Genomic DNA, 25274 nt, shown 5'->3' with positions numbered 1-25274 from the left:
TCATTCTTATTTGATCTTAGTACTCTGACATCAACTTAAATGTCTCTTTATGGTCCCGGTTTAAAGTTTCCCGATTTTTTACATCTCTAAAACGTGAACGTTGTGACAATTTTGAAACGTCTACATTAAAAGAGGTACGAATTCCGTTGGCAATGCATTGCATATCATACCACAGCCTCAATGATGCGTTCAGATCTATTAAATGCGTCGGCTGCTTAGATCTTTTAGTAACTGGAGACGCCTTGTCTGTCATTTTCTGTACAAAACAGTCTGCCGGTTTTTGCGGGGGAGAGATATGTCAAATGTATCACTATTTCTACATGATTCGTACAAACAGCCATGTCAGATAAACGTTAGTCCATACAAAAGTGCGAACAATTGTGCAAGTTTTCGGCAGCGGGGTCAGCTCTTAAAAGGCGTCTCCGGCTATTAAATGCTCTAAGGTCGGTTGCACACATTCATACACACACGTTTTTGTCATCATCATTGCTTTCGTAGTATCCGTTGTTTAAAAGAACTTCGACAAAAGAAGAATCCTGAATCTACATGGGCGCGCAATGGTGTGGTCCGAAAATTTTACATTGAGTTCCCTGTCGAGATTTTCTCGAAGAACTACAGTATGGAGTTCCTCAAAAAAGGTGGGTACCTACAGGTTTCTACACCGCTTGCCCTTGTGAGATTCTATGGTGGTGGTAGTGAAGGTTTAGGAGCACAAAGGTACACTGACACTGATGCTCGGAGGTTTGTTCGGTGCGGGAGGCAAAGAGTAGTGGTTGCTGTGTGTGCGAGGCAGCGGCGAGGGGTATCCAGAGCCGAGGCGGCGCTTTCCTCTGTGAAGAGAAATATACCTAGATTTAATCAATTTTGCATAAAGAGATTTATTTCAACGAAGGGGACATACTGGTCGATAGTATTTTAAAGGTAGATTTTAAAAAATCTCCACTAATTCATGCGAAGTCACGTGTCGAGCGTTTTTCTACTGAAAACACGTGAGTGACCCGTTCTTGATATATTTAATTCATGCGAACTTTAGGAAGAAAAATTACAACTTTTTGACTCGACGATACAAATATTGTATTAAAGTTCTTGCAGGACTTGTTAGACAAGGCTGCTCCTTCAATCTGTCTTCCAAACAACGTTCCTCATTAATCTCACTATTAGGTATAGAAGTGTTACCTTGCGAACTCCATGATCCTCATGTAGTTCGTGGCTCTTCTGGCTTCAATTCCATGTCCAGGTCCAGCGCCAGATATTGTTGAGCACAAGCACAGTGCAGCATGGCTTCTAACTCGCCGAATAGTTGAATAAAAGCTTTATAGAAGTTACCTTGCGAACTCCATGATCCTCATGTAGACACTCCGTGTCTCTTCTGGCTTCAATTCCATGTCCAGGTCCAGCGCCAGATATTGTTCAGCACAAGCACAGTGCAGCATGGCTTCTAACTCGCCGAGTAGTTTAATAAAAGCTTTATAGAAGTTACCTTGCGAACTCCATGATCCTCATGTAGACACTCCGTGTCTCTTCTGGCTTCAATTCCATGTCCAGGTCCAGGGCCAGATATTGTTCGGCGCAAGCACAGTGCAGCATGGCGTCTAGTTCGCTGTGTAGTTCGGCGAAGGTCGGTCGGTCGCGCGGCCGCGCTTGCCAGCAGGCTAGCATTAGGTCGTAACTAAAAAAAAAATATATTGTCAGACAGGCGTTAAGAAAGTAGGTACCATAATTAGTCTAATAAAACATGGTCTTCTCTTCCCCGAGTGACACAAGCCTACGTCACAATAACATTGCCACTTTATATAGCGCTATCGCATATTATTATATAGCGCTGTCGCATGATGACTTAGGCTTGTGTCAGTCACGTGGTCGGAAGAGAGTACCAAGCGGAGTATACATAATATTATACCATGGTAGGTATACCTATACCTAATGGTGGTGTCGCACATGATTTATTTTGGTTTATAATTTGCATATAGTAGAGTTTCTACTAGAAAATAGTAGAGTTTAACCCCGTTAATACCAGTTAACCCCGGGCTAGTGAGATGGTGCAAATGGCGCATAGTATTTTAAATAACAATTGCCATCTCCGGCATATAAAATGAAATAGCCTGTAGGTAATTTGCTGCTGTCCCCAACACGATGTACAGACCTCATTAAGTCCATCACAGGAAATTCAGTCAACGATTGCTCCCACTCCGCCAAAAACAGAGCCACATGGCGACGGATCGCAAGAGCTGCGGTGGCGCAGAAATCGACCGTCCATGACATGACCACGACCATTCTGTCAAGAGTGCACGGCTAAGAAGAAGAAATTTACTGCTACCTACTAGATATATTGACTATCTCGGTTAGTATTAGTACCTATGTCTCACAACAGTTTAAATTCGATCTCAGTTAGTGTTTAAACAACTGTGAATAAGCAAAGGTTTAGAAAGAGAAGCGTAATGAAAACCACTATTTTGTATATACAATAAATCATAATCTTAATGCTTCCATTCATGTTCAAAGCATTGGAGTGCGTGCCAAATCTGTATTGGATATAATAGATGTGCACTGTTTATTTACTAAATGGATCATGTGGATTTAACTTGAGAACAGTTTGATTTTAGGTGCGTTACTTTGTAATAAGTATTTATTCTACAGAAGCTGGGAGTGGGGTATAGATCGTGTCTAATAGCATGTTGCATCTCGTGTTAAATAGCATGACAATACGAGCCACGCACGCGTCTTCGTGAATGAAACGATCTATAATTATTAAATTAGGCAAACATCAAAAGTTTAATTAGAAAAAAATCATTAAAGACGGTTCAACAGGCTGTGAGAGAGTTGCAGTCTTAGACATACGTCCCATAGCATAAGTACATTGGTCGATGGTTATGATTTTGGTCTGAAGTTAAGGAGCCTTTCTATTTTATATGGGACAAAGTACAGCTAACGACTGGGATACAATGGCGTCACTTTTGTTTTTAGCAGTGACCATATCCCAACACCTCATCGTTTTACCTGGCTCGCAGCGTACAGAACGAATCGCTGGCAACTTTTAGCAGTGACCAAAACCAGCTAAGGGTACTCGCAGCTGTTTCCCACACCACCCACCATCACCACCACACACACCTGGTGACCGCTATACTCACAGCTGCTTGGTGCAGGCGTTGGGGCGCGGCATGCGGTAGCCGGCGCGCAGCAGGCGCGGCAGGCGCGCGGCCGCCACGTCCGCGTACGGCGCGCCGCCCACCGTCACCACCTCCCACACCACCACGCCGAACGACCACCTGGAATATTACCTACGTTACTCAAAAGGCGACACAAATATCTTCAAATACGTAAGCCGATGATGATACATTCATGAACCCTCGACGCTAGTATAAACAACAAGGGTATGGTAATCTAAATATATCGGCACAGAATAAGTAACTAATACTTATATCGGAGCGGCCAAGGCGTTCACAATATCTGAACACGCACTCCAACGCCTTGACAATAAAGGCGTGTTCAGATATTTAATATCCAAATCAGCTAACAAATTTTGTGAGCGCCTTAATCGCTCCGATATATCTGTTTGCGACTGCACGTAATAGGCTGTCGCATTCATATTTGTTCAATATTCGTCATTAAGTCAAATATTTTATTATAACTTAGAAATTTGCGAAAAAATTAAGTGAAGAACTTGAAAGGTTGCCTTATAGTTATGTTTGCTCAGAGCAAAAAAAGGTCAACCACGGCGTTGCATGAACAAGAGATTTCCTTTAGCAGGATTGGTCCTTAGGACCCAAGGATGGGTTTAAGAAGTGGAGCTACCCAGATTTTTGATGCAGGTGGGGGTGGGGGGGGGGGGGGTGTTTTAGCGTCTGCGACGTTTGAGGTTAATAATTATTTAAGTTTAGGTTCCAAGTCAAGTTTAGTATCATTTTCAACTAAATCAAAGATGTAGACATAGATTTCATCGAAATCGGTTTAGCGTTTATTGATTTCCCATACAATCCTACACCTTACCTTTCATTTTTAAGGTTTTTTTTTTTAATAAAAACTATCCTATGTTGTTCCCTAGGACTCAAACGATCTCTATACCAAATTTTATCTAAATCGGTTCAGCGGTTATTGAATCCCCATACAAATTTCCTCCTCCCTTTTCACACCCTTAAGGGATGATTATTGAGATTAAAAGTATGCTATGTTATTCCCTGGGACTCAAACTATCTCTGTACCAAATTTTAACTAAATTGGTTCAGCAGTTTAAGCGTGAAGAGGAATTTAAAAAAAAGTATTTTTTTCATGTTTTATGTGTTTTTACTTCGGAATGGTGTCATTGTGAAATCAGGAATGAATTCGGCACCCCCGATTTATACGGAAACGATACCAAACTTGACCTAGTAGCTTAAATGATACAGATATCAAGATCAAGTTGAGAGCCCCCCCCCCTAAAAATTTACATCAAAAATCTCGGTGGCTCCACTTCTTGAATCCATCCCTGGGTCCTAAAGGACCAATCCTGCCAAAGGAAATCTCTTGTTCATGCAACGCCGTATATTAGCTCCAGCGCCATCCGCTATTAAGCACTCGAGGGCGCGTCATTAGACCGCCTGTGATATTCACTTGTCTATCAAACAATACTTACACGTCGCTCTGTGTAGTGTATATCCTGTGTGTCAAAGACTCCAATGCCATCCATTTCACCGGCATCTTTCCATTGCCCTTCTGCTTATACTGATTCTCCTGATAAATATCCCTAGACAGTCCAAAGTCCGCTATCTTCAGTGTCCTATCGCTGGTCACCAGAATATTTCTAGCTGCCAAGTCACGGTGGACTACTCTGTTGGAAGCTAAGAATTCCATTCCCATGGCTATCTGACGACAGAAAGATAGCAAGTCTACGTAAGTTAGTTCAGTGTCGCAGACTCCGTTGAGGTCGTACATCTTATTGACCACCAGTTTGGAGTGTTCGTGAGAACTTTTGAAGAGATCGTTCCGATAGTTAGATGTTTCTAAGTTATTGTTGCAGTATTTGGCGTTGCGTTTGGAAACCATCACATCCCACGAGCATCTGAAAATTCAGTTACGTTATGTATGAATTTACTGAGTGTCTAGAATTGCTTCGGCTTTTCAGCTACGGAACAGTTGGATATCACTAGCCAGACTACTAAGCCAGAGTATTTGTTTCTTGGTCGGTCTACTAAGGTGTTTTCCTAAGTTGGCTGGATGAACACTAGTAGCCCAAGCCTGTGTAAAAAGAAATACTGCATCGATTCTGCACCGACAAATTATGGCAAAGTGACTATCAAAGTGGCAGCATCTCAGGCTTTACATATACATTTACCTCAAGTAAGAGAGGAGATCCCCGCGGCTGCAATACTCGGCGACTATCAGCGGCCTGCGTCCGCTGCAGCAGCCCACGAGGCTGACCACGTGGGGGTGCGCGCCGACGCTCTTCATCAGCTCTGTCTCTGCGCGGAACGAGCGCACTTCGTCTCTGGATGGGTAGTCTAAAGGAAAGTTAATATTAATTTTACAGTAAGTAAGTCATCATCATTCTTTTGCCCTTGTCCCATTCACTTGGGGTCGGCGCAGCATGTCTTTTTCTTCCATACCTCTCTGTCATCATCATTCTCTTGCCCTTGTCCCATTCACTTGGGGTCAGCGCAGCATGTCTTTTTCTTCCATATCTCTGTCACCCGTCATCTCATCATTCACTTCATTAATTTAATTGGGTCAAACAGAAAACTGTGTTACGTCTTTCCTGTAGACATACACAAGAATTAAGGGCTGTAAAGGTTAATTTTCTTGTTTAACTCTTATCCACGTGAAAAGGTCCTCCTTTTATTTGGAGAACTATGATAAAACTAGCTGTGCCCGCGGCTCCGCCCGCGTGGAATTCGGTCTGTTCTATTTCTCTCCCTCTCCCCTGGAGGCGGAACTTGAAGTAAAGTTGACAGATGGATATGCTAGAGGACTGTAGTAAAATATTTTACAATTAGGTACTACTAAATTAAACTACACTCCAAAATCAATAGCTTTTTTCGCCCTTATTCAAATTTTACGTGATTTAAACGACAGAGTAGTAGGTGTATATGGGACGACCCCTACAGTAAGGTATACCTACGCGCGCGAGCAAAAGCGAAGCGGCTTGCCTGGCTAAAGCGCCACTCACCGTGGTCTTCTTCAGACTCCTGAGAAAAACCACGTGCCCTTTGTAACCTCAATGCGTTGCGAGACTTTCGCGAATCATTCAATTTTTTTGGGGAAGGCATGCTAGTAATGCGTATAAAATGCGAGTCCCAAATCGTTTGACTCCGCAAACGACCAGTGCCGGATTAAGATATTTTGATGCCCTAAGCATTTCTAGACCATGGTGCCCCCTCTCCCTAGGGTCGTCAAGATTATATTGAATTTTTTTTTGGCCAATTGAGTGACGTTCATTGCCACATTACAGCTGGATATGGAAATCAGTCACATCATTTTATCACGAAAATTGACAGTGCTGCAGCAGTAACGTTGCAACATAGTACTATTTTAGATATAGAAAACGCAATTTGATAGACAGTTGTACATTTTTACTTTTAGTCCCAACCAGGCGCGAATCCAGGATTTCATACAGAGAAGGGATGTGACAGTTTTCTATCAGCCTAGCTTCGCATAGGGCTCGATATTTAAGGGTCTCAGCGAGGTTGTTTTCATACAGAAAAGATGCAAGAAAGCAGAGCTTGGAATTGACCAAGTGAATTGTATTGGCGAAATGTGAGCAAGGCAGAAGGCCCAGCTGCGAAAGAGGAAAGCTTGGATTTGGATCCACGCCCAAGTGTAATTAAGGCAGAAGATCAACTTTGCCGTAAGGGAGAATGCCTTGCATAAGACCTCACGCCGAACTGCAAAAGAGTGGCTTGAAATCGAATCTATGCATGTAATCACGACTCTTCTACTGCTCGCTCTTTGGCTTCACTCGAAAGCGCTACTTGATAGGATGCTTTTAGTTTTCGGCTTTCACGGGGCCCCTGAGACCTAACTGCCAAAGTGTTATCACTTTGACAGTTAGGTCTCAGGATCGCGGCTAAGTAGCAACTCGCCTTGGCCGACAAATCTGCCGTGCAAGAGAGCAAAATTCGCTATAAAATCGGTAACCTATGTCGAAAAAATCGGCTGGCCGCAAGCCCGAAAGCATGATTTTTTCCATGACTTTAAGGGCGTCCGCGTAAGGTCAAATCGAATGCCTACGTTGGAAATGTTCATACGTACCCTCACTCTCTTACTTTTAGTATGGAAATCATCATCATCATTGGCCTGTCACATCAATAAGATGATGGTTTAAGCAGCGTCTATATTAAGAGTGCGGCACTTCCGCAAATGACTATTAAGTCCAATGCGAGAGCGGCAGCCGCGACCGCATAGCTGGCAGGAGAATGCCGGGCGGCGAAATCAGTCACATCATTTTATGACGAAAATTGACAGTGCCGCAGCAGTAAAGTTGCAACAGAGTAATGCTGCTGCAGTTGTCAACCGGATATCACCTTTATCATATCATAGAATGGTTATGAAAACGCGAGCGAAGCGAGCGCGAAAATTTTTCGATATAAAAACGCAATTTTATAGACAGTTGTACTTTTTTACTTTTAGCATGGAAATCAGTCACATCATTTTATCACGAAAATTGACAGTGCTGCAGCAGTAACGTTGCAACAGAGTAATGCTGCTGCAGTTGCCACCCGAATATCATCTTTATCGTACCGCAGAATGTTATTGAACCGAAAAAATTTCGATATAAAAAACGCCATTTGATAGACAGTTGTACATTTTTAGGATTCCGTACCCAAAGGGTAAAACGGGACCCTATTACTAAGACTCTGCTGTCCGTCCGTCCGTCTGTCACCAGGCTGTATCTCACGAACCGTGATAGCTAGACAGTTGAAATTTTCACAGGTGATGTATTTCTGTTGCCGCTATAACAACAAATACTAAAAACTGAATAAAATAAAGATTTAAATGGGGCTCCCATACAACAAACGTGATTTTAGACCGTAGTTAAGCAACGTCGGGCGGGGTCAAGTACTTGGATGGGTGACCGTTTTATTTTTGCCTGTTTTTGCATTATGGTACGGAACCCTTCGTGCGCGAGTCCGACTCGCACTTGCCCGGTTTTTTTACTTTTAGTCCCAACCAGGCGCGAAAAAGTTTGCCCCTCCTTCCTAAGTAGCGCCATAAGATTCAGGGGCAAACTTAAATCAAGCGAGTATTGTGGCTACCCCCCCTTATATGGGTTGAATTTTTATAGCCTATAACCTGGCCGGAGATTTTCTCGACAGATTAGTAAAGTTTTCATCAAAATCCGTTCAGCCGTTTTCACGTGATGCGCGTTCAAATAAACAGACAAACAGATAAACAGATAAACAGATAAACAGATAAACAGACAAACAGACAAAAATTCTAAAAACTTTTGGAACGTGTTCTGTTATCGATTCTAAGTATCCCCAGCCAACTTTTTTTCAAATATCTTCCATGTACAGACTTTCGACCGTCTTCAGCTTTATTATATGTATAGATATGTATAGATCATTACTTACATGCCCACAAGCTGTTAACTGTTGCCCACAGGAGAGAAAAATGTACAGTTCGCGCGAACACACTATATAGTTTTCTCTCCTCCCTTCTCTCCCTTAACTCTTGTGTATGTCTACAGGAAAGACGTAACACAGTTTTCTGTTTGATCCAATTAATGATACTTAAAAAAAAATCCTTAATATATTTACAGTAATATAACATTGAACAATCAGCAGCAGAGGTAGATAGAAATGAAAGAATGAATAAACATTTCATCGAACATGTCTTTTGAAAAGTTTCCCGATAAAATAAGATCTGCAGAGATGCACTTGGGCCTGTAACCTCGTCTAAATTTAACCACTCCGAATGGCAGACGTATGTTCCAAAAGTTTTTAAGTTACGGTAGGTAGCTGATTATTTCTGCAAAGAGCATTTTTCCTCAGTCTTCCTTTGGGGGCTACAACAAATGGCCGATAAGTCACTCTTGTACAGTGTTAATTATAATTAAAAGATGCATAAGGTATTCGCGTCTTTTGTCACCGGCTGTTCCTAGAAGTATCTGGTTGTTAAAAAAACTGGTTTTTAGTTCCTTTGTTTCGGGGATCAGTTTCTTTGGATTGCCTTCTATATTTTTCTAGTGAAATATGAAAATAGATTACTTTTCTTTGGTCTTACCTTTAAGCATTTTAACCGCGACCTCTTTGCCGGGCGCTAGCGTCCCTCGCCGCACCACACCAAAAGCGCCCTCGCCTATAACTTCGTGTAACTGAAGCTTCTCTGGTCGAATCTCCCAGCTGTCTTCAGTAACTGGCAGGTCACTGATTATCTCAGGAAACAGCTTCTTTGGGAAGTCTTCTGGATCGTCCTAAATTAAGTTTACAATGGATTGGATTAATCATGATGCGTCCACAGTTGCAGTAGAGACCAATACGCAGACTAAAAAAAATATTTAAGTTATTTGTGTCTGTCCAAAAGCTAACTCTTGGCAAGCGTGCATGACTTGGCAAGCGATAAAGAATGGAAGTGCTATTATAGACGTCAAATACCTATCAAAGTATGAACATTCCAGTGGCACTTTTAAACTTTTTTGCTGCGAAGTCGGTGCAGAGTTGGCTTAGATGAATTTTACGTATTCAAGCATATATTTTACCTCAAGAAACAGCAGTTTCGCCTTCCTGTCGCGGCGCCGTCTGCACCAGACAACAACGCTCACTAGCGTGGTTGCCAACAAGAGCACGGCCAGAAGAGAGCCCAGCACCGGCACTGAGCTGGAGGCTACCTGGCCACCTGCGACGTGCAAAGGATTAAGAAATTAGTGGAATAAAAGGTAGGCGATAGATGTAAGGGGCGCAGTTTATCTGAGATATTGTATTTTTAGCGATTATTGATTAAGCCTATACATCCACCAAAACATCTTCTAGCCCCACATAGTTTGAAGAAGCCGATAGAACCGATAAGCATTATAATACCTATGACTTACGTGGAAAAATGCCGCGGATGCTCTCGTGCATACAGACGGGGCCCTTAAATGCGCATACCGACACGCTGAATTCGTACAGCCCATAGTCCAACACTCCGGAGAACGTCATTTCTGTAGCCTTCTGTGGGGTAAAATGTTCAGATTACTTTAATACTTAGAAACCAGTAATTGCCGACTGCCGTGCACTATAAAAACTAAACTTTCTTTCACTTCAAGTTACTCAAATTATGATTCGGTTAATTGACTTTCGAATGCTTGCTTTGCTCTAGTTTGCTTACTCCGGTCCGGTCTTCTACCCATATGCAAAATGATTGGTGACTGATAACGGTTTTTTCTTACGGTATGTAGCCTACGTAGGAACTTGAGGCACTTAACTACCGGGCTGACTGTGAAATACTAAAAACAAAAGCTAAAACCACCTGTGGCCATCACGTATAATTAACCCGGAGGGGTGCTGACCGGTAGCGAGTGTGGCCACACATTTGCTGCAAAGATTGGCTACGTCAGTCACCCGAGAGCGCACCAGCGACGCTCTCAGCTGTGCAAAAACTGAATAAACTGACTACATCTCAACTGTTCTTATTGCATGCATGACCATCAATGCCTAATACAACTGTCAGTAGTAGACTATCCTTTAAGCAAACTAGGCACGTCACTAACAATGAGGAGGAAAGGATAACTATGAAGTGTTAGCTTTGGATGCGGTGCACATTTGACGACATTTATTTTAGTCTTCCTCCGACTCGCGCATAGTACGTACCTAAGCCATGTCTTTGCAACCAGTGAGATGCAGTCTGCGGGTGCCGGACCCATGATAGATTTCAGTATTAATTTTTGGTTTCTAATAATCATACAGAGAACTTACCCCAGACACATTGACCTTGTATTCCTCTTCCCCCACTTGGAGCTCGACCCGGTACCGGTCCGGGCTGTGTTCCGGCTGCAACCAGCTGACGCCAATGTCCCACGCATCCCCGTTGGGAACAGGGAGCAACGTGATGTTTTTGACTGCTTGCGGTTCTGGTATAAAGAAGGATAATGTATTTTTCTGGAATATAATGAACTTTCCTTTTTTAAATACGCAAATGTGTTATATAAATGTACCCAGGTGATCCGTTGTAGACTAATGAGAACACGTTCACACAAGCAGTCTTTGGCTATCCGGTCACCAACTAAGGAACTCTCAACTTTGGTTAGTAAACCAGGGGCCGTATTCGAGAACGGACATTTGACGTATCAGGGGGATATCCAGTTGACGCGGATAAATCGTGACTCAGGAAAACTTATAAATTAGAGTGTTAAAAAAGTAAGTAGGATCAAGGGTGAAGACTGTTTAACTCATGTATACTTTAAGTAAAACCTGGTGTTAGGTAATTGTTTTATTACACTATTGGGTATCGTCTTGGGTCGTCCCATTCGTTTTTCGTCAAGTTCTTAAATTAGCCCTATTCTGCTTTCGTCACTCATTCTACATTGAAAGCCACCGACGATTGTGACGAATGTAGAATGAGTGACGAAAGCAGAATAGGACTAATTTAAGAACTTGACGAAAAACGAATGGGACGACCCAAGACGATACCCACTATTGTAAAAGAGCTAGTGGTAACATTCATCGGTGCAAATAATATTTCTTCAACTATAACCATTGACGAGAGATCTTATATCTTTGGGAAGTACCTACCGGTGCCTTCGCTTTAATGCAAAATGCTAATGACAAACTATGTACTTATTCGATATTATAATTTATAAAGTATAATTCGTACCTATGTCGTACAGAAGTCCGCCTTTGCCATAACCTGAGACTGCGAAGTAACATTTGCTCCCCAAGGGTACGGCTTGTGAATACTTGATATCTGTTTCTCCTGGCTGGTGGATAAGAAATATATTTTTAAAAGTTACTAAGGCCTACTTGCACCATTCCACTAACCCGGGGTTAACCGGTTAAACCTGGAGTTGCCATGGTTACCCATATAGTTTGACACTAGTTTAACGGTTTAACCGCTTAACCTCGGGTTAGTGGGATGGTGCAAGTAGGCCTAAGTAGATAAAATAACACAGGGAGAAAATCGTATAACTAGTTTCTCTGAGCTCTACTCTAGTTGAGGCAGCAATTGCAAGGTGCATCAAGCTAATATCATCATTCCTGATAAAAGAAACATTGCAAATGTTTTTTGGCGAGAATGGCAAGCATTAAACATAAACATTTACTAACCTTACAATGAATGACCTCTTCGGTGCGAAAATTGGTTATAGGGCAGTCATTTATTACTCTGAAAGATGTGTCCGATCCTGAAAAACAGAAGTAAAGTATTTTTTACCTATATGAACAAACGAACGAATCAAGAAATTTTGAAATCAGTTTAATAAGGGAATATGCGTTATGCGTGAGCTGTTAGGTAAACCTTTTAAACGCAGTTGCCTACTAAATATAAAATACCGGAACTGGCTTTACACTCAGAAAAATATTGGTTATTTTGCAAGTGGTTAGGAACGGTTCTAAAAATATTAAAGAAGAATCTTTTACCATTAATGATTTTCCAAGTAAAATTAACATTAGAACACTGGCAACTCATCATGTCACTATAATCTCTATCAATATTGATAGTATAATTTATGTTTTGCTCATTTTTATGAGTGACATTCCATGCAAGTAACTTTGGACCCAGGAGCCAGGGAGAGTGGGTCCCGTTGTCAACCACGGCTGTTGTCCAAAACGTGTAGTTTAGAGTGGAGTTTAGCCAGACTTTTTCATTGCGAGACGGTGGTATCAGGAGATGTTGTACGATCTGAAAGTATGAGATAAATTTATGGAAAAACTTATTTTAATATAATAATTTACACATGTGTTACTTATTTATAACTAACTCAATGGAATGTGAGGAAGTCTAGCCCACTACCGCATCGTCTGCATTACCTGAGCTACTAAAGCTTTGCTTCATTGTATTCTCTTTGTTTTAAATTATAATGCCTATTTCTAAGTTAGCAAGCTCTCAGGGCGGCTATTAAAGAAGCTGGCTGCCTCATCTATAATACACAGTACACACATACATTTCACAACTCTTCTCTTCTTCTTCCTCGCGTTGCCCCGGCATTTTGGCAGTGCTCATGGAAGCCTGGAGTCCGCTTGACAACTAATCCCAAGAATTGGCGTAGGCACTAGTTTTTACGAAAGCGACTGCCATCTGACCTGCCAACCCGGAGGGTAAACTAGGCCTTATTGGGATTAGTCCGGTTTCCTCACGATGTTTTCCTTCACCGAAAAGCGACTGGTAAATATCAAATGATATTTCGTACATAAGTTCCGAAAAACTCTTTGGTACGAGCCGGGGTTTGAAGTTTGAACCTGCGACCTCCGGATTGAAAGGACCTCCGGATCGCACGCTCTTACCGCTAGGCTACCACTGCTACCAGCGCATAATACATTTCACAAACCACGTTGCAAATTCGCCGAGTGCAATCATTTCGCACGCAACTAAAGACAGAGGTCTAAAAGATTTATGTAGGTACTTACATGACTCTCGTCATCCGACACCATGATAACGGCTTGCAGGAAATCTGAAGGCGATATTTCATAATAGACTTCTTTATCCAGCTTCGTGATATTAAGTTCCGATGGTGGCGCCAATAGGACCGGCGGACCTAAAACAGTGGTGTAATTAGTTGCAGTAGTAGGTCCGGGGTCAGCACAACGGCATTAAGGATGACTCACGTTAGACCGGGCCGTGGCCGGGCAGGAGCATCCGGAGCTTCTAGCGTGAGTCATCCTTTAGAAAACACCAGGTTTAGGAATCTAAAAGCGTCATATGTTGTTTTCAGTTCGTAGAGATCTAATATATGTATGTGTCGCTGTGTGTTTTAAATATTGTGAGTCTTAGTATCATGCCTAGATGCTAAGCGTCATATCCGCAAAACGCGACCTAAAGCCCTCCTTCACATACACCCGCAACTCGAGTAACTCGACTGGACAACTCCAATGCGCATCTTCAAGACAAAGTTTGGTTTTGCGAGCCACATTAGGGCATTTCATAATCCGGATAAGAATAGTTGATGGAGTCGCCTTTGCCGGATACGACAAGGAAGGAAGAGAGGGCGATCATGCTTAAGAGCAAAGCATGGCCGAAAGGCTCGACATCAGCGACGGAGTGCCTTTTCATAGAAATTCGTAGTTGCTCATTTTTTTCTCTGGATATTAACATTATACATAATATTTTTATACAATTTGATGAAAATGAACCAGAGCTATACCCCTTTAGTTTATTTTTTATTATTATCAGAGTTACGAGCATTTTAAAATTTTTGTGGAATATGTTTTCTGCTTGCTTGAAAGCAATTGAAGATATAGAAGATTTAAAAACAAATACTCACTTAGCCAGTTAGATAAACATACTGGGTCGTCCGGTGCCTGAAAATAGAAAAAAAAGTTATGTTTGTGCTAATGTTTTAATACTTTTAATGAGTCATTAGATAAGACAAGACAATAGACATTTGGCTGCGTTTCTTTATAAGTAAACTTGCATTTCTTGATCATCCTGAAGTCCACACTAATCTTATAAGAATATACAGATACTCCAGAGAAGAGGGCTTTGATTATTGTAAATTTTATCACATATGGAGATAGGTAGGCAGATATATGTATTCGTTTACCAGACTGTATTATAGTCACAGAATAATTCCTAGCAGAGACCATAGACAATATTGAGATTTTTAATTTCGGGCGTCCGAGTAGACTTACCAGCCAAGACGACCTTGAGATTTTAATTAAGAATTGAATTTTGATTGTATGATTGTCATTTCAGGAACGATATCTCGTCCGTGAGACCCACGGGGTTAAGATACGCATGGGATATCTCTAAAGTAGGTATAGGTACATAAGTAGAGTAGGTAGAGGTCATTGGCATTGATCAGATGACTAGGCTACAAACTGTAGCTGCCCGATTCGAACGTTAAGATGGGTCAAACAGAAAACTGTGTTCGCATCTTTCCTGTAGACATGCACAGTTTTCTGTTTGACCCAGATACGTCAATTAATAGAACTATAAACGATATGATTTGGATGTGTCAGTGTCATAAGTGACGTTTTTGTTTGAAGAAACATATCTAATCCATCTCGTTAATAGTTCTATTAATTGACGTATCTTGAAGCTCGAATCGGACCGTAGGTCAGTTCACGCCCGAGCGTTGAGGTAGACTCCACTCCAATACTACCACCACTATATTCCAAAACGTTGGAAGTACCAGATAATATATACGTTCACTTTACATTTAGATTTGTTGACCAGATGCAGACGGAGTTTACGCACGATAACAGACAATTAATTAGTTGTAATATGGCTTAATTAGCCATATTATAAATAAATACGGGGCAGTCGGCAACGTACGTTCTACATCTTTATATTTTGAAAATACTGGTACGCATTATAGGTATTTTCACATTATGTTAGGATTGGCTGCGTCAAACTGTTTCTTCTTCTTCTTCTTCGCGTTATGCTGGCTGGCATTTTGCCACAGATCATGGGGTCCTGCCGGCCTAGCCAAGGTGACAATCGCTATCGCTTCGACAACGAAACGCTTTGTCTCTCTATCACTCTTTCATATTAGTGCGACAGTGACAGTTGTTGGCTACGCGGCCTGGAGTCCGCTAGACAACTAATCCCATAATTTGACGTAGGTAGGTGCTAATAGTTTTTACGAAACTCAAACTCTTTGTCATCGTTAAAGACTTCGCTAAATTTTATTGTATAGAAAGTTTCATATTAGCAAACAGCCGCGGCACGGCGGGTGATGACGTTGATCAGTCTGTCAACTGCTGATGCTGCAGCTGGCACTTACTGGAACAGCAGGCCGTTAGACTCCGACCACGCTAACTTTGCATTTATTTAGCAGTAGGTAACAATGAATACTATATCCCATAGAAGTGCCATATATAACATAGCACTTGGCAGGAAATCTTGGCGTGGTCTGACTATACATATAAATACATATTCACCCTGGCGCGGGTCCAGAAGATCACGGAAAGTCGACCGACCCAAAGGGTAAAAACGGAACCCTGACTAAGACTCCGCTGTCCGTTTGTCTGTCCGTCTGTTTGTCACCAGGCTGTATCTCATGCATGAACGTAGTATATAGCTCGGCAGTTGAAATTTTCATAGATGATGTAAATATTTCTGTTGCCGCTATAACACACAAACACAAACACTAAAAAGCATGGAACCCTCGATGGCGAGTCGGACTCGCTTTTGTCCGGTTTTTTTATACTATTACCTAAGCTATTTAAATTGATGAAACAAATATTTTAGCAAAACTTTTTTAAGATTTCTTTCAGCGGTTTTTCTTGCTGACTGTCTACTTAGATAACAAAACTAATTGGATACAGTCGAGTCGTGCTTTCTTAAAAACAAACTAAAGTCATGTATACATAAGGATCATGATCCAATACAAAAAAGCTAAATACGCTGCTCGGGTGTAAAGGCGTATGTAAACTGGGTAGACTGTGTTAAGGGCAAAATAATATGTGAATGTGCCCTAAGATTTGGAGTTATCGCCTGCTGTCAATGACATATTTGGCATTATGTCCCGTAAACATGTTTTTCTAGACAGGGTGGAATTGCTCGTATATTTTGTGTAATGTCTATTTTGTTTACTAACAATCCTGGATAACGCTTGAGGAATATAATTAAAGGAATATCATTAAGCTCACGTTTAATATGTATACGTATCCAGTGTAAATTTTATTCGATAGCGTGACTCGCGTTTGCGTTACTTATGTCTATTTTACAAGCTTTTATTATTTTTTTTACTTTCACCTGACCGTTGTCTGTCTGTGTGTACGCAAACGCGTACGTCACGTCACGATATCGAAAGAAATTGACATTAAAACATTTTTGTTTAGTTTAATTTTAGTTTAGTTTAGTTTTAGACTTTGGTAATTATACTAACTTACGCAGCTCTGTTTAGACTTAACATCTTTCTTACTGTTTATTTTACTTTCTTGTCCATAATCTAGATTCTAGCGTAAGGCTTGTATTGTAAGTGTTACATTAAGTACGATGTTTAAGGTACCTACTAAAATAGGTACCCCATCTATTAGTCCGGAACAAATCGCGTATATTTTTCGCTTATCGGAATTCGAGCTTCAAGAGTTCGACCAAGACAAGGCTGCAGCAATTTTGATAGCCTGCACGTGTTATTTTAAACGTCAAACTTCTATGAAATTATGACGTGTAAATACACTTGCAGTGCGTGTGCTATCAAAATCGTTGCAGACTTTTCTTGGTCTAACTGCCCGATTCGAACTTTAACGATACGTCAGTTAATATATCTAGAAACGATATGGATTAGATGCGTCATCAAAAGTGACGTTTTTGTTTGAAGAAACGTCACATTTGACACTGACATATCTAATTCATATCTTTTCTAGATATATTAACTGACGTATCTTAAAGTTCGAATCAGGCCATAACTCTACCGACTAATCCAGGCGTTCCTCTTTTTCAGCCCGCAGCCCGGCGCCCTAACTTAGCTAGGCTATTCGAAATAGATAGGTAACATTTCGTAACATGGAGAGCAGGATTGCCTCACGGCGCCCCTCTTTACTGTCTACGGCGCACAGTTCGGGAACCCCTGGACTAGTCTGAAGCGACCATTAAACTATTAAATATGATCAATGAGTCATGATATGAACCCATGATCGGGGAGGCAGACTCAACCGGCCTCCAGTGAGGTGCATTACTCCAATGATAAAAGTTTATTGCACTGAGCAACGAACTTTGGCTATGTGTGTCATCGCTCCTAAGACGAGAAAAATGTTATTTATAGTTGTCTCTCAGATAATATAAGTACCTAAATAAATACAAAAAAGGTGAAACTACAGAGGTGAAGTTGTAAACCGAACCATAATACTCCGATCCTAGCCGTATGATGGTCGTTCTTGTCTACGTGGCAGCGTGATAAAACGTGTGGTGTCACTTTCTATCCCACGTGTTAAAAAGTGACAGTTATTTTATCACGTGGATAAAGCTATCCATAATACGCCAGCAGCTGTTAATAGGAAGGTACTTACATATTTAACTCGAGAAGGGCATTATATTTAGGTACATACTTAAGAAAAACTAAGTACAATTTTAGTTTAAACATGCAATCTTCCTTTCCTAGCTCTATGGATACAAATTGTTAGTATAGTTTTTCAAAGGATTGTCTCATTTCAATCATAGACAGAGAGAATCATGTTATCTTCGTCTTACACTAGTACTCTAGCACCCAAAAGAAAGGATGGGTATAGTTTTCCTGGTTTTTACTGACTGACAAATTGGTTTGACCAACTATACATCGAAAAGGGCGCTATGTTTATTAAAATAAAACTGTTATTATTAGTTTGAACATTATTTTTAGTACTTGCCTTACGGAAGAATGTTTAGTGAATTTAAAAATATGTAGATATTACCTCCGCATCGTAAAATAATTGAGCGTTAATATAGGGTAAGTATAGTTCGTAGTTTTGTAACAGAGCCCGGCGGCTAATCCTATTGTCTAATATTGTTAAGTAAAACCGCACGTGCTACTTACCTGCAAAAAAGGGTCATACCCATTCTATTTGGCATCTGAGCGCGGGCTAGTCCATCGCTCAAAAAACCAGTGTAGGTGCGCTCTCCGATAACGCGCCTTTGTTACGCATCTCGATGACACATTTTAGACTGGTTCTGTAGTGTTCGACTCGCCGGCACTCAGTAACCGAAGTACGCAGGTTTTTATGCAGGTGGTTGTGGCACGTGGCACGTGGCACGAGCGGTTTTACTTAACAATAGACAATAGGATTAGCTCGGGCTCTGTTACAAAACTACGAACTATACCTACGTAAAATGCAATTTTGCCGTTAAAATCCCGAGGAACCTTTATTTTTATTTTCAACGGAACGGAGACGGTGAATTTGCATTTAGGGTGAGAGGCTATTTATTTGTTTATATTTATGCGCACCGTTAATGACCTAAATGCTAATTTTATATTTGATTCTGACCATCGAATCATACGCATTGCAAAATTCGTTCACTGAGATTTGAAACCAGTAGGTACTCAATTTCCGTATAAGTTAGATTTAACGCAATTTGTACGGTACAGCCTTCATATTAAAGTTACAATTTCAATGCATTTTTGCCTAAGGAATTTGTTATCGATGTTGTGAAATTGACGAGGTTAGGAGTGTTTGGTAGACAGTTAATTTTAAATATCCAGTACCTTAATCTACGGTTTTTGTACACGCAAACATTGAACACAGAGGAAAATGTACAGTTCGCGCGAACTCGGTAGTTTTCTCTCCTGTGGGCAATAGTTAACAACTTGTGGGCATGTAAGTAACGATTTTATCATAGTTCTCTAAATAAAAGGAGGGCCTTTTCACGTGGATAAGGGTTAAATAAGAAAATTAACCTTTATAGCCCTTAACTCTTATATTCTGATGCCACTCGATAAGAACAAAAATATCAAGATACTCGACATACTAGTATGTACAGTCACCTGCAATAATATGTTACTCTTCGAAGGCCGCAAAAATATGTGACACGCTCTTATGGCTCTACAAATAAAATCGTGTTAGATATTTTTGCGGCCTTCGTTGTGGAACATATTATCGCAGGTGACTGTTCATTGTACATTCGATACTTACATTCAACAAAACCTATATACCTTAAGAGGCCCACTGATTAACAGTCCGCCGGACGGTATCGGCATCGGCCTGTCAGTTAGAACAAAATTTTGACAGTTCCGAACAACTGACAGGCCGATACCGTCCGGCGGACTGTTAATCAGTGGGCCCCTTAACAATATTGGAGCTGTATATGCTAATATGTATACTTACATACATATATAAGTAAATTGAAAATTTTTGTAGTGAAGTGATACACTAATGAGTAATGATGATAGATTGATGATTCTAAAGCCGGTTACACACCACGAAATGTGCAGTCTGTTCACTTGCACATTTTAAAAGGTGTTTAGCCGGCTGAAGACGTTAAAATACTGGTAAATGTACTAATCATCGAAATCGATCGAATGTTGTTTGTCAATATAGGTACGGAAATTATAGCCGAGGCGATTTAATGAGCGACTGAATTTGAATTTGACTCAGATGGTTACTTATAGGTACACGTAGTTAAAAATAAGCACTGACACACTGAGAAAAAAATCGTTTTAAACAATTGAAATTGCATTAACGTTTAATGTTACTAAGTACCTATTTAAATTAAACAATAATAATTAGAAATCAAATCAAATCAAAATCAAAAATATTTATTTGCATAAATAAGGGTACAATAGGTGGTATACAAAGTTTTCAGTCGCATTCCTTATTTTACCATAGAATGCAGTTTTAAGCCTAAAGTCCGGGTGAGAGGGTCGTTTATTTTCAACTTTACTAGGTAATTATATTAATTACAACCAGCTTAGAGCTAGTATACTTATTAGTGTATTGTATAGATCAGTACTTATAATAAGATAAATTCTAAGACAGTTATTCTTAATTAACCTGATTAAGCTATTTATAGATGTGATATAAAGGGGCCCACTGATTAACAGTCCGCCGGACGGTATCGGCCTGTCAGAACAAAATTTTGACAGTTCCGAACAACTGACAGGCCGATACCGTCCGGCGCGGCGGACTGTTAATCAGTGGGCCCCTTAATATCTCATTAACTTAAGGGCAGCCACGATCAAAACTGCATTTTTCTGGATTAAGTAACTTTTTTAATTAGGGACGACAGACGTGTATCGGTGCGCTCCCAAGACACACAAAACCATGATGGATAATTTTAATCAAATATGGGTAAATAAGTAACGTACATACGTTCGATAAAAACAATTATTTTAAGTTGGGTTCTATATGTTTCTGGACTATCATCGTGGTATCTAGGTATTTATATGTAGTAAGGCTGCTGAGAAGAGGCGGCAAGGAGGTGTGGAGTTTCAAATTCAGTAGAATAAGGTGATTTTATATCGGAGGATGTTATTATTTTTATTTACAAGCTTTTATTTAGTTTCACCTGACCGTTGTCTGTCTGTCGGTCTGTAATCAAATCTTACAAGTTAAATTTGATCCACTTCCTGGTTTCCGATTGAGCTGAAATTTTGCATGCATGTATAAATCGAATGACAATGCAATATTATGGTACCATCGAGCTGATCTGATGATGGAGACGGGAGGTGGCCATAGGAACTCTGTGACGAAACAACGCAACCTAATTGTGTTAGGGGTTTTTAGAATTGTCTCGATGAGTATTAGTTGTCTGTCGTAAGAAAAGTACAGTCAGGGATAAAAGCATGTATCAAAAATGAAATGTTTGCCAAAAACATATTGAGAATTAAATACATTAATTAACGCGCCTGTCTGTAAAAGTGACACAGTTGAATTATAGCACCATGCGGTGTATATTAGGAGCAGGCGCTGTTTCATTTCAACCTTCGCTTTCTGCATACTTTTTTACGTTTTTTTGCCGACTGTACAAGATAATTCTTTTTTTAGTTAAATGATTATAATTTTTAAGTTTTAATTAGGTATAATTTTAATATTAATGCCATTTTGTAAAACTGTAACATTGAACTTCAGAGTGACATGATTATGTGCGGTTTTGTGGTTAATAGTATGGACGTGTAACTGCGTATAGATGCATGTAACTGCGTCGAAATCTCGGGAGCTCGAAAACAATACAAAAGGTAATCACGGTCCATATCCAGTACGGATATGATGGTCGTATTTGTCTACGTGACAGCGTGATAAAACGGTGTCCGTCTCTTTCTATCCCGCAGAGTTAAAAAGTGACAGTTGTATTATCACGTGGATAAATGTGGATAAAGCGATCCATAATAGGCTTGCTGGTCGATAGGTATAAGTCTAGTGAAACTAACCGTGAATCATTCAAATCTAACCAAATAGTCTACTCGAGAAACTGAAAACGGTGAAAAATAGAAAAATACTCCTAAAAATACGTGTGATACCTCATTAGATTCGTAATGGCTAGAAAAATGTATGCGAAGCGTGTATTAGCACACAAACAATATCAAAAGTTATACCTAAACAATAAAAGGGGGAAAAATTAGATATTTTTTATTTCTCCAATATCTCATAAAGTATTAATATTTAAGAAAGAAAAATTAATATTATAAAATAGGAGTATATTTTCAATAAAACATTGCACACTTGCAGAACTGTATCTCCATTATTTATACTTTTTATTCAACGCTGAACACAGCCCTCCGCACCTCATTTTCGGGAAACGCGCGCGGCGTGAAAAAGCGAGTACGTAACATTATAACATTAAATATATTTAAACTTTCACGATTATTAAACATTATCAAACTGCACAACGGGACTTAATCGCGTATTTAAGTTTTAAGATTTACCTCCGACGTTTCGAGGACGGCGTTGTCCCCGTGGTCTCGGAGAAGACTGGCTCAAGTTGACATCAACATCGCGCGCGGCTAGAAGATGTTGATGTCAACTTGAGCCAGTCTTCTCCGAGACCACGGGGACAACGCCGTCCTCGAAACGTCGGAGGTAAATCTTAAAACTTAAATACGCGATTAAGTCCCGTTGTGCAGTTTGATAATGATTAAATATATTTTTCACCACACCAGCCCGGAAAGGCTTACTTTGCACTTCAAAAACTGATAGCAAAGCTGCATTTTATTCACATGTGAAACAAAGTAATCAAATGCAAATTTTGAGTTGGTTTCTTATATTTGCTGGCAGAAATGACTTTTAAATGATGATTTTGGAAGATAAATATTTAATAACATTCATTTGGATTTGATATGGTTTGATTTTGTTTGATATTTTACACTTAATATTTGCTTCAGGTTGGTGTGGTGAAAATTTTTGTGTTTCACTCGGGGGCAAATTTTGTTTAACCCTCGTGCTTTGAAACCCTCGCAACGCTCAAGATTCCATTTTTCGAACCACTCGCTACGCTCGTGGTTTAATTTTGGATTCTTTCGCTTGCTCGGGTATCAATATTAGCACGAGCAGTTAAACAACAACTTTGCCCCCTTGTTAAACAAATAACTATTTAAAGATATGAAATTCATTGAAAAATTTGAAATAATTATTGTGTATTTAAACATGCTGGAAAATGTACTAGTTGTAGAAATTTATCTTGAAGTTATTTTTTCAACAAGTTAGGCTAGTTAACAAAATTTTCTCGTATTTCCTTCTTTATTGAAAACTTAAAAAAATATGTTTAAATAATTATTAATTATCATTAATTTTTTTCGCGTACTCGACAAACTGAAAACGGTGATAAATAGAGATAAAAATACCCTAAAAAATATGTGTCATAATTTTTCCTTTTCTAGAGCCCTTTTCATATACATGCTTAATAAGATGAACACGTTATAAAAGTTCTGAATAAATTAATAGTTTGATCATAATATTTTTGTAAGTATATTTTACAACTTTACCTTAATTTTTAGTATTTTGGCAATTTTCTATGTTATTCTAAAACTTATTTTAAGCAAAGTATTAATTTTATAAAACTTTTATGATGTGATCTTATGAAGCACGTATATGAGAAGGGCTCTAGAAAAGGAAAAATTATGACACATATTTTTAGGGTATTTTTATCTCTATTTATCACCGTTTTCAGTTTGTCGAGTAGACTAAAAAAAAATCTAGTCCAAAAATATTTTACGAATTATTTTGAGGGCCTCCTAGCCTAGTCGGTAGATATAGTGATAGTGACCCTGCCTACAAAGCTGGAGGTATGTATACATATTTATGAACTTGACTATACAAGCCTTCACTAACTATAACGATCTGTGTTTAATTGTTTAATTGGCAAATAATATATATTGCTTATTTAATTTGAGTATACAGGGTATTCACGTAAAATACCGATAGTTGAGTCATCCATAAAATTTGTTTCAATTTATAATAAGTAGGTGAATTCTACAAGTAAGTAACCATCTGTGAACAATTGTAATTTTATTAATTTTTAATTTACGTCACATTTTTACTAGTCTTCATTCATGGATGACGTAAAACACGATCAAATAAAACAACGCGATGATAAATCAGATTAATGAGAAATAATTAATATTCATTATGTAGGTACTTAAGTGTAATTCTTACCGTGAAAATGTTGCAGATTTCTTCAGCAATCGTATTTAACGTTTTATTAGAATAATTTAGTTCATCCACTAGCACTGTTTCACTTTTAATCGATTCTGTCCGAATTATCAAACACGCAATACAAACTAAGTGTATACACCCCCTAAACACAAATGTAATTTTCCCAGTCGCCATTTTGGAAAACCGAGTTTTATTTTTCTTCAGTCATTAGCACTTTCTTTCAGCCAGTGAGGGTAGACAGTTTATTTTTAGGCGGCAAGACAACCTTATCAATGTCTATGATCTTTGTTTACCATTTCGTCGTAAAAAAAGAATTTGAGAAAAACAATTGCCATTAGAGTCCACTTGAAAATACTGGCAACGTTTCAAGTGACTATAAAAAATATAAGTTCCAAATTCAAATTTTGAAATGCGTCCGGAAAATTCGCGCGTAGCTAGGCCGAGCGGTCGTTCTTTAGAGCCGCGAGCGTGGACTGGGCAGCGTGAGCCGCGCGTTTGACTTTCCATCGTAAATCGCGATTCGTTATGCAATATGTACCTAATATTTTGTACTTTTTGTGCCTCAGGGGTGGAGGTTTTCCGGGCGACCAGTTTTACTACACATTTATCCGGACTGCGGCGACAACGCGGCACATTAAACGTGTGACTATGAAAGTAAATAAAAGTTGTATGTTATTGTGCAGTTGGGTATTATCAGAGATATATATAACTCCGTATAAGATAAATAAAGTCTAAGAAAAAAACGTGCCTCGGATGTCAAGCAAAAGTCACTCTCGAATAGATGGCGCCATATACCTTTGGCCTATTGTCGTTTAGATGGCGTTGGCGACACCGTTTGATATTTAACAATTTTAACACGTATCAGTGAAAGAACATGGGTCAGTGTGGAACAATAAAAATTAATAATCATATATCCGTAAACATATTTTAATTCATTTATACATTTTCAATTTTATTTTAAGTTTTAATCGTGTGTCGATAGATGGCAGTAAATGTACCGTGACTACAAAATTTACTTTGACAGGACCCCTCTATACTATCTATTCTTTTTGGTATTATCTACTGTAATCTCTTAAATGTGACTGCATGTGCTTTAAGCCAATGTTGCTTAAGCGATTATGTTACTTAACCCTAGTAGCTTACATACTAGAATAGCATGTCTAT

General features: G+C 39.6%; 1 protein-coding gene across 1 annotated transcript; it reads right to left on the bottom strand.

Annotated features, from left to right (window-relative positions):
• Positions 1 to 1476: 1476 nt before the first annotated feature.
• Positions 1477 to 24699, bottom strand: LOC134672243 (tyrosine-protein kinase receptor torso-like). The gene is made up of 14 exons (XM_063530144.1): positions 24111 to 24699; positions 14366 to 14402; positions 13512 to 13639; positions 12525 to 12786; positions 12213 to 12289; positions 11764 to 11866; positions 10866 to 11020; positions 10001 to 10121; positions 9671 to 9807; positions 9196 to 9385; positions 5309 to 5474; positions 4610 to 5035; positions 3129 to 3266; positions 1477 to 1669 (listed from the first exon to the last, which is right to left on the bottom strand). Exons 1-14 carry the CDS (start codon positions 24282 to 24284, stop codon positions 1477 to 1479), a joined length of 2307 nt encoding a protein of 768 aa, XP_063386214.1. The 5' UTR covers positions 24285 to 24699.
• Between the last annotated feature and the right edge of the window lie 575 nt (positions 24700 to 25274).

This window comes from Cydia fagiglandana, chromosome 16 (assembly GCF_963556715.1).
Source record: "Cydia fagiglandana chromosome 16, ilCydFagi1.1, whole genome shotgun sequence".
Lineage (NCBI taxonomy): Eukaryota > Metazoa > Arthropoda > Insecta > Lepidoptera > Tortricidae > Cydia > Cydia fagiglandana.
This window is presented reverse-complemented; position numbering and strand designations above follow the sequence as displayed.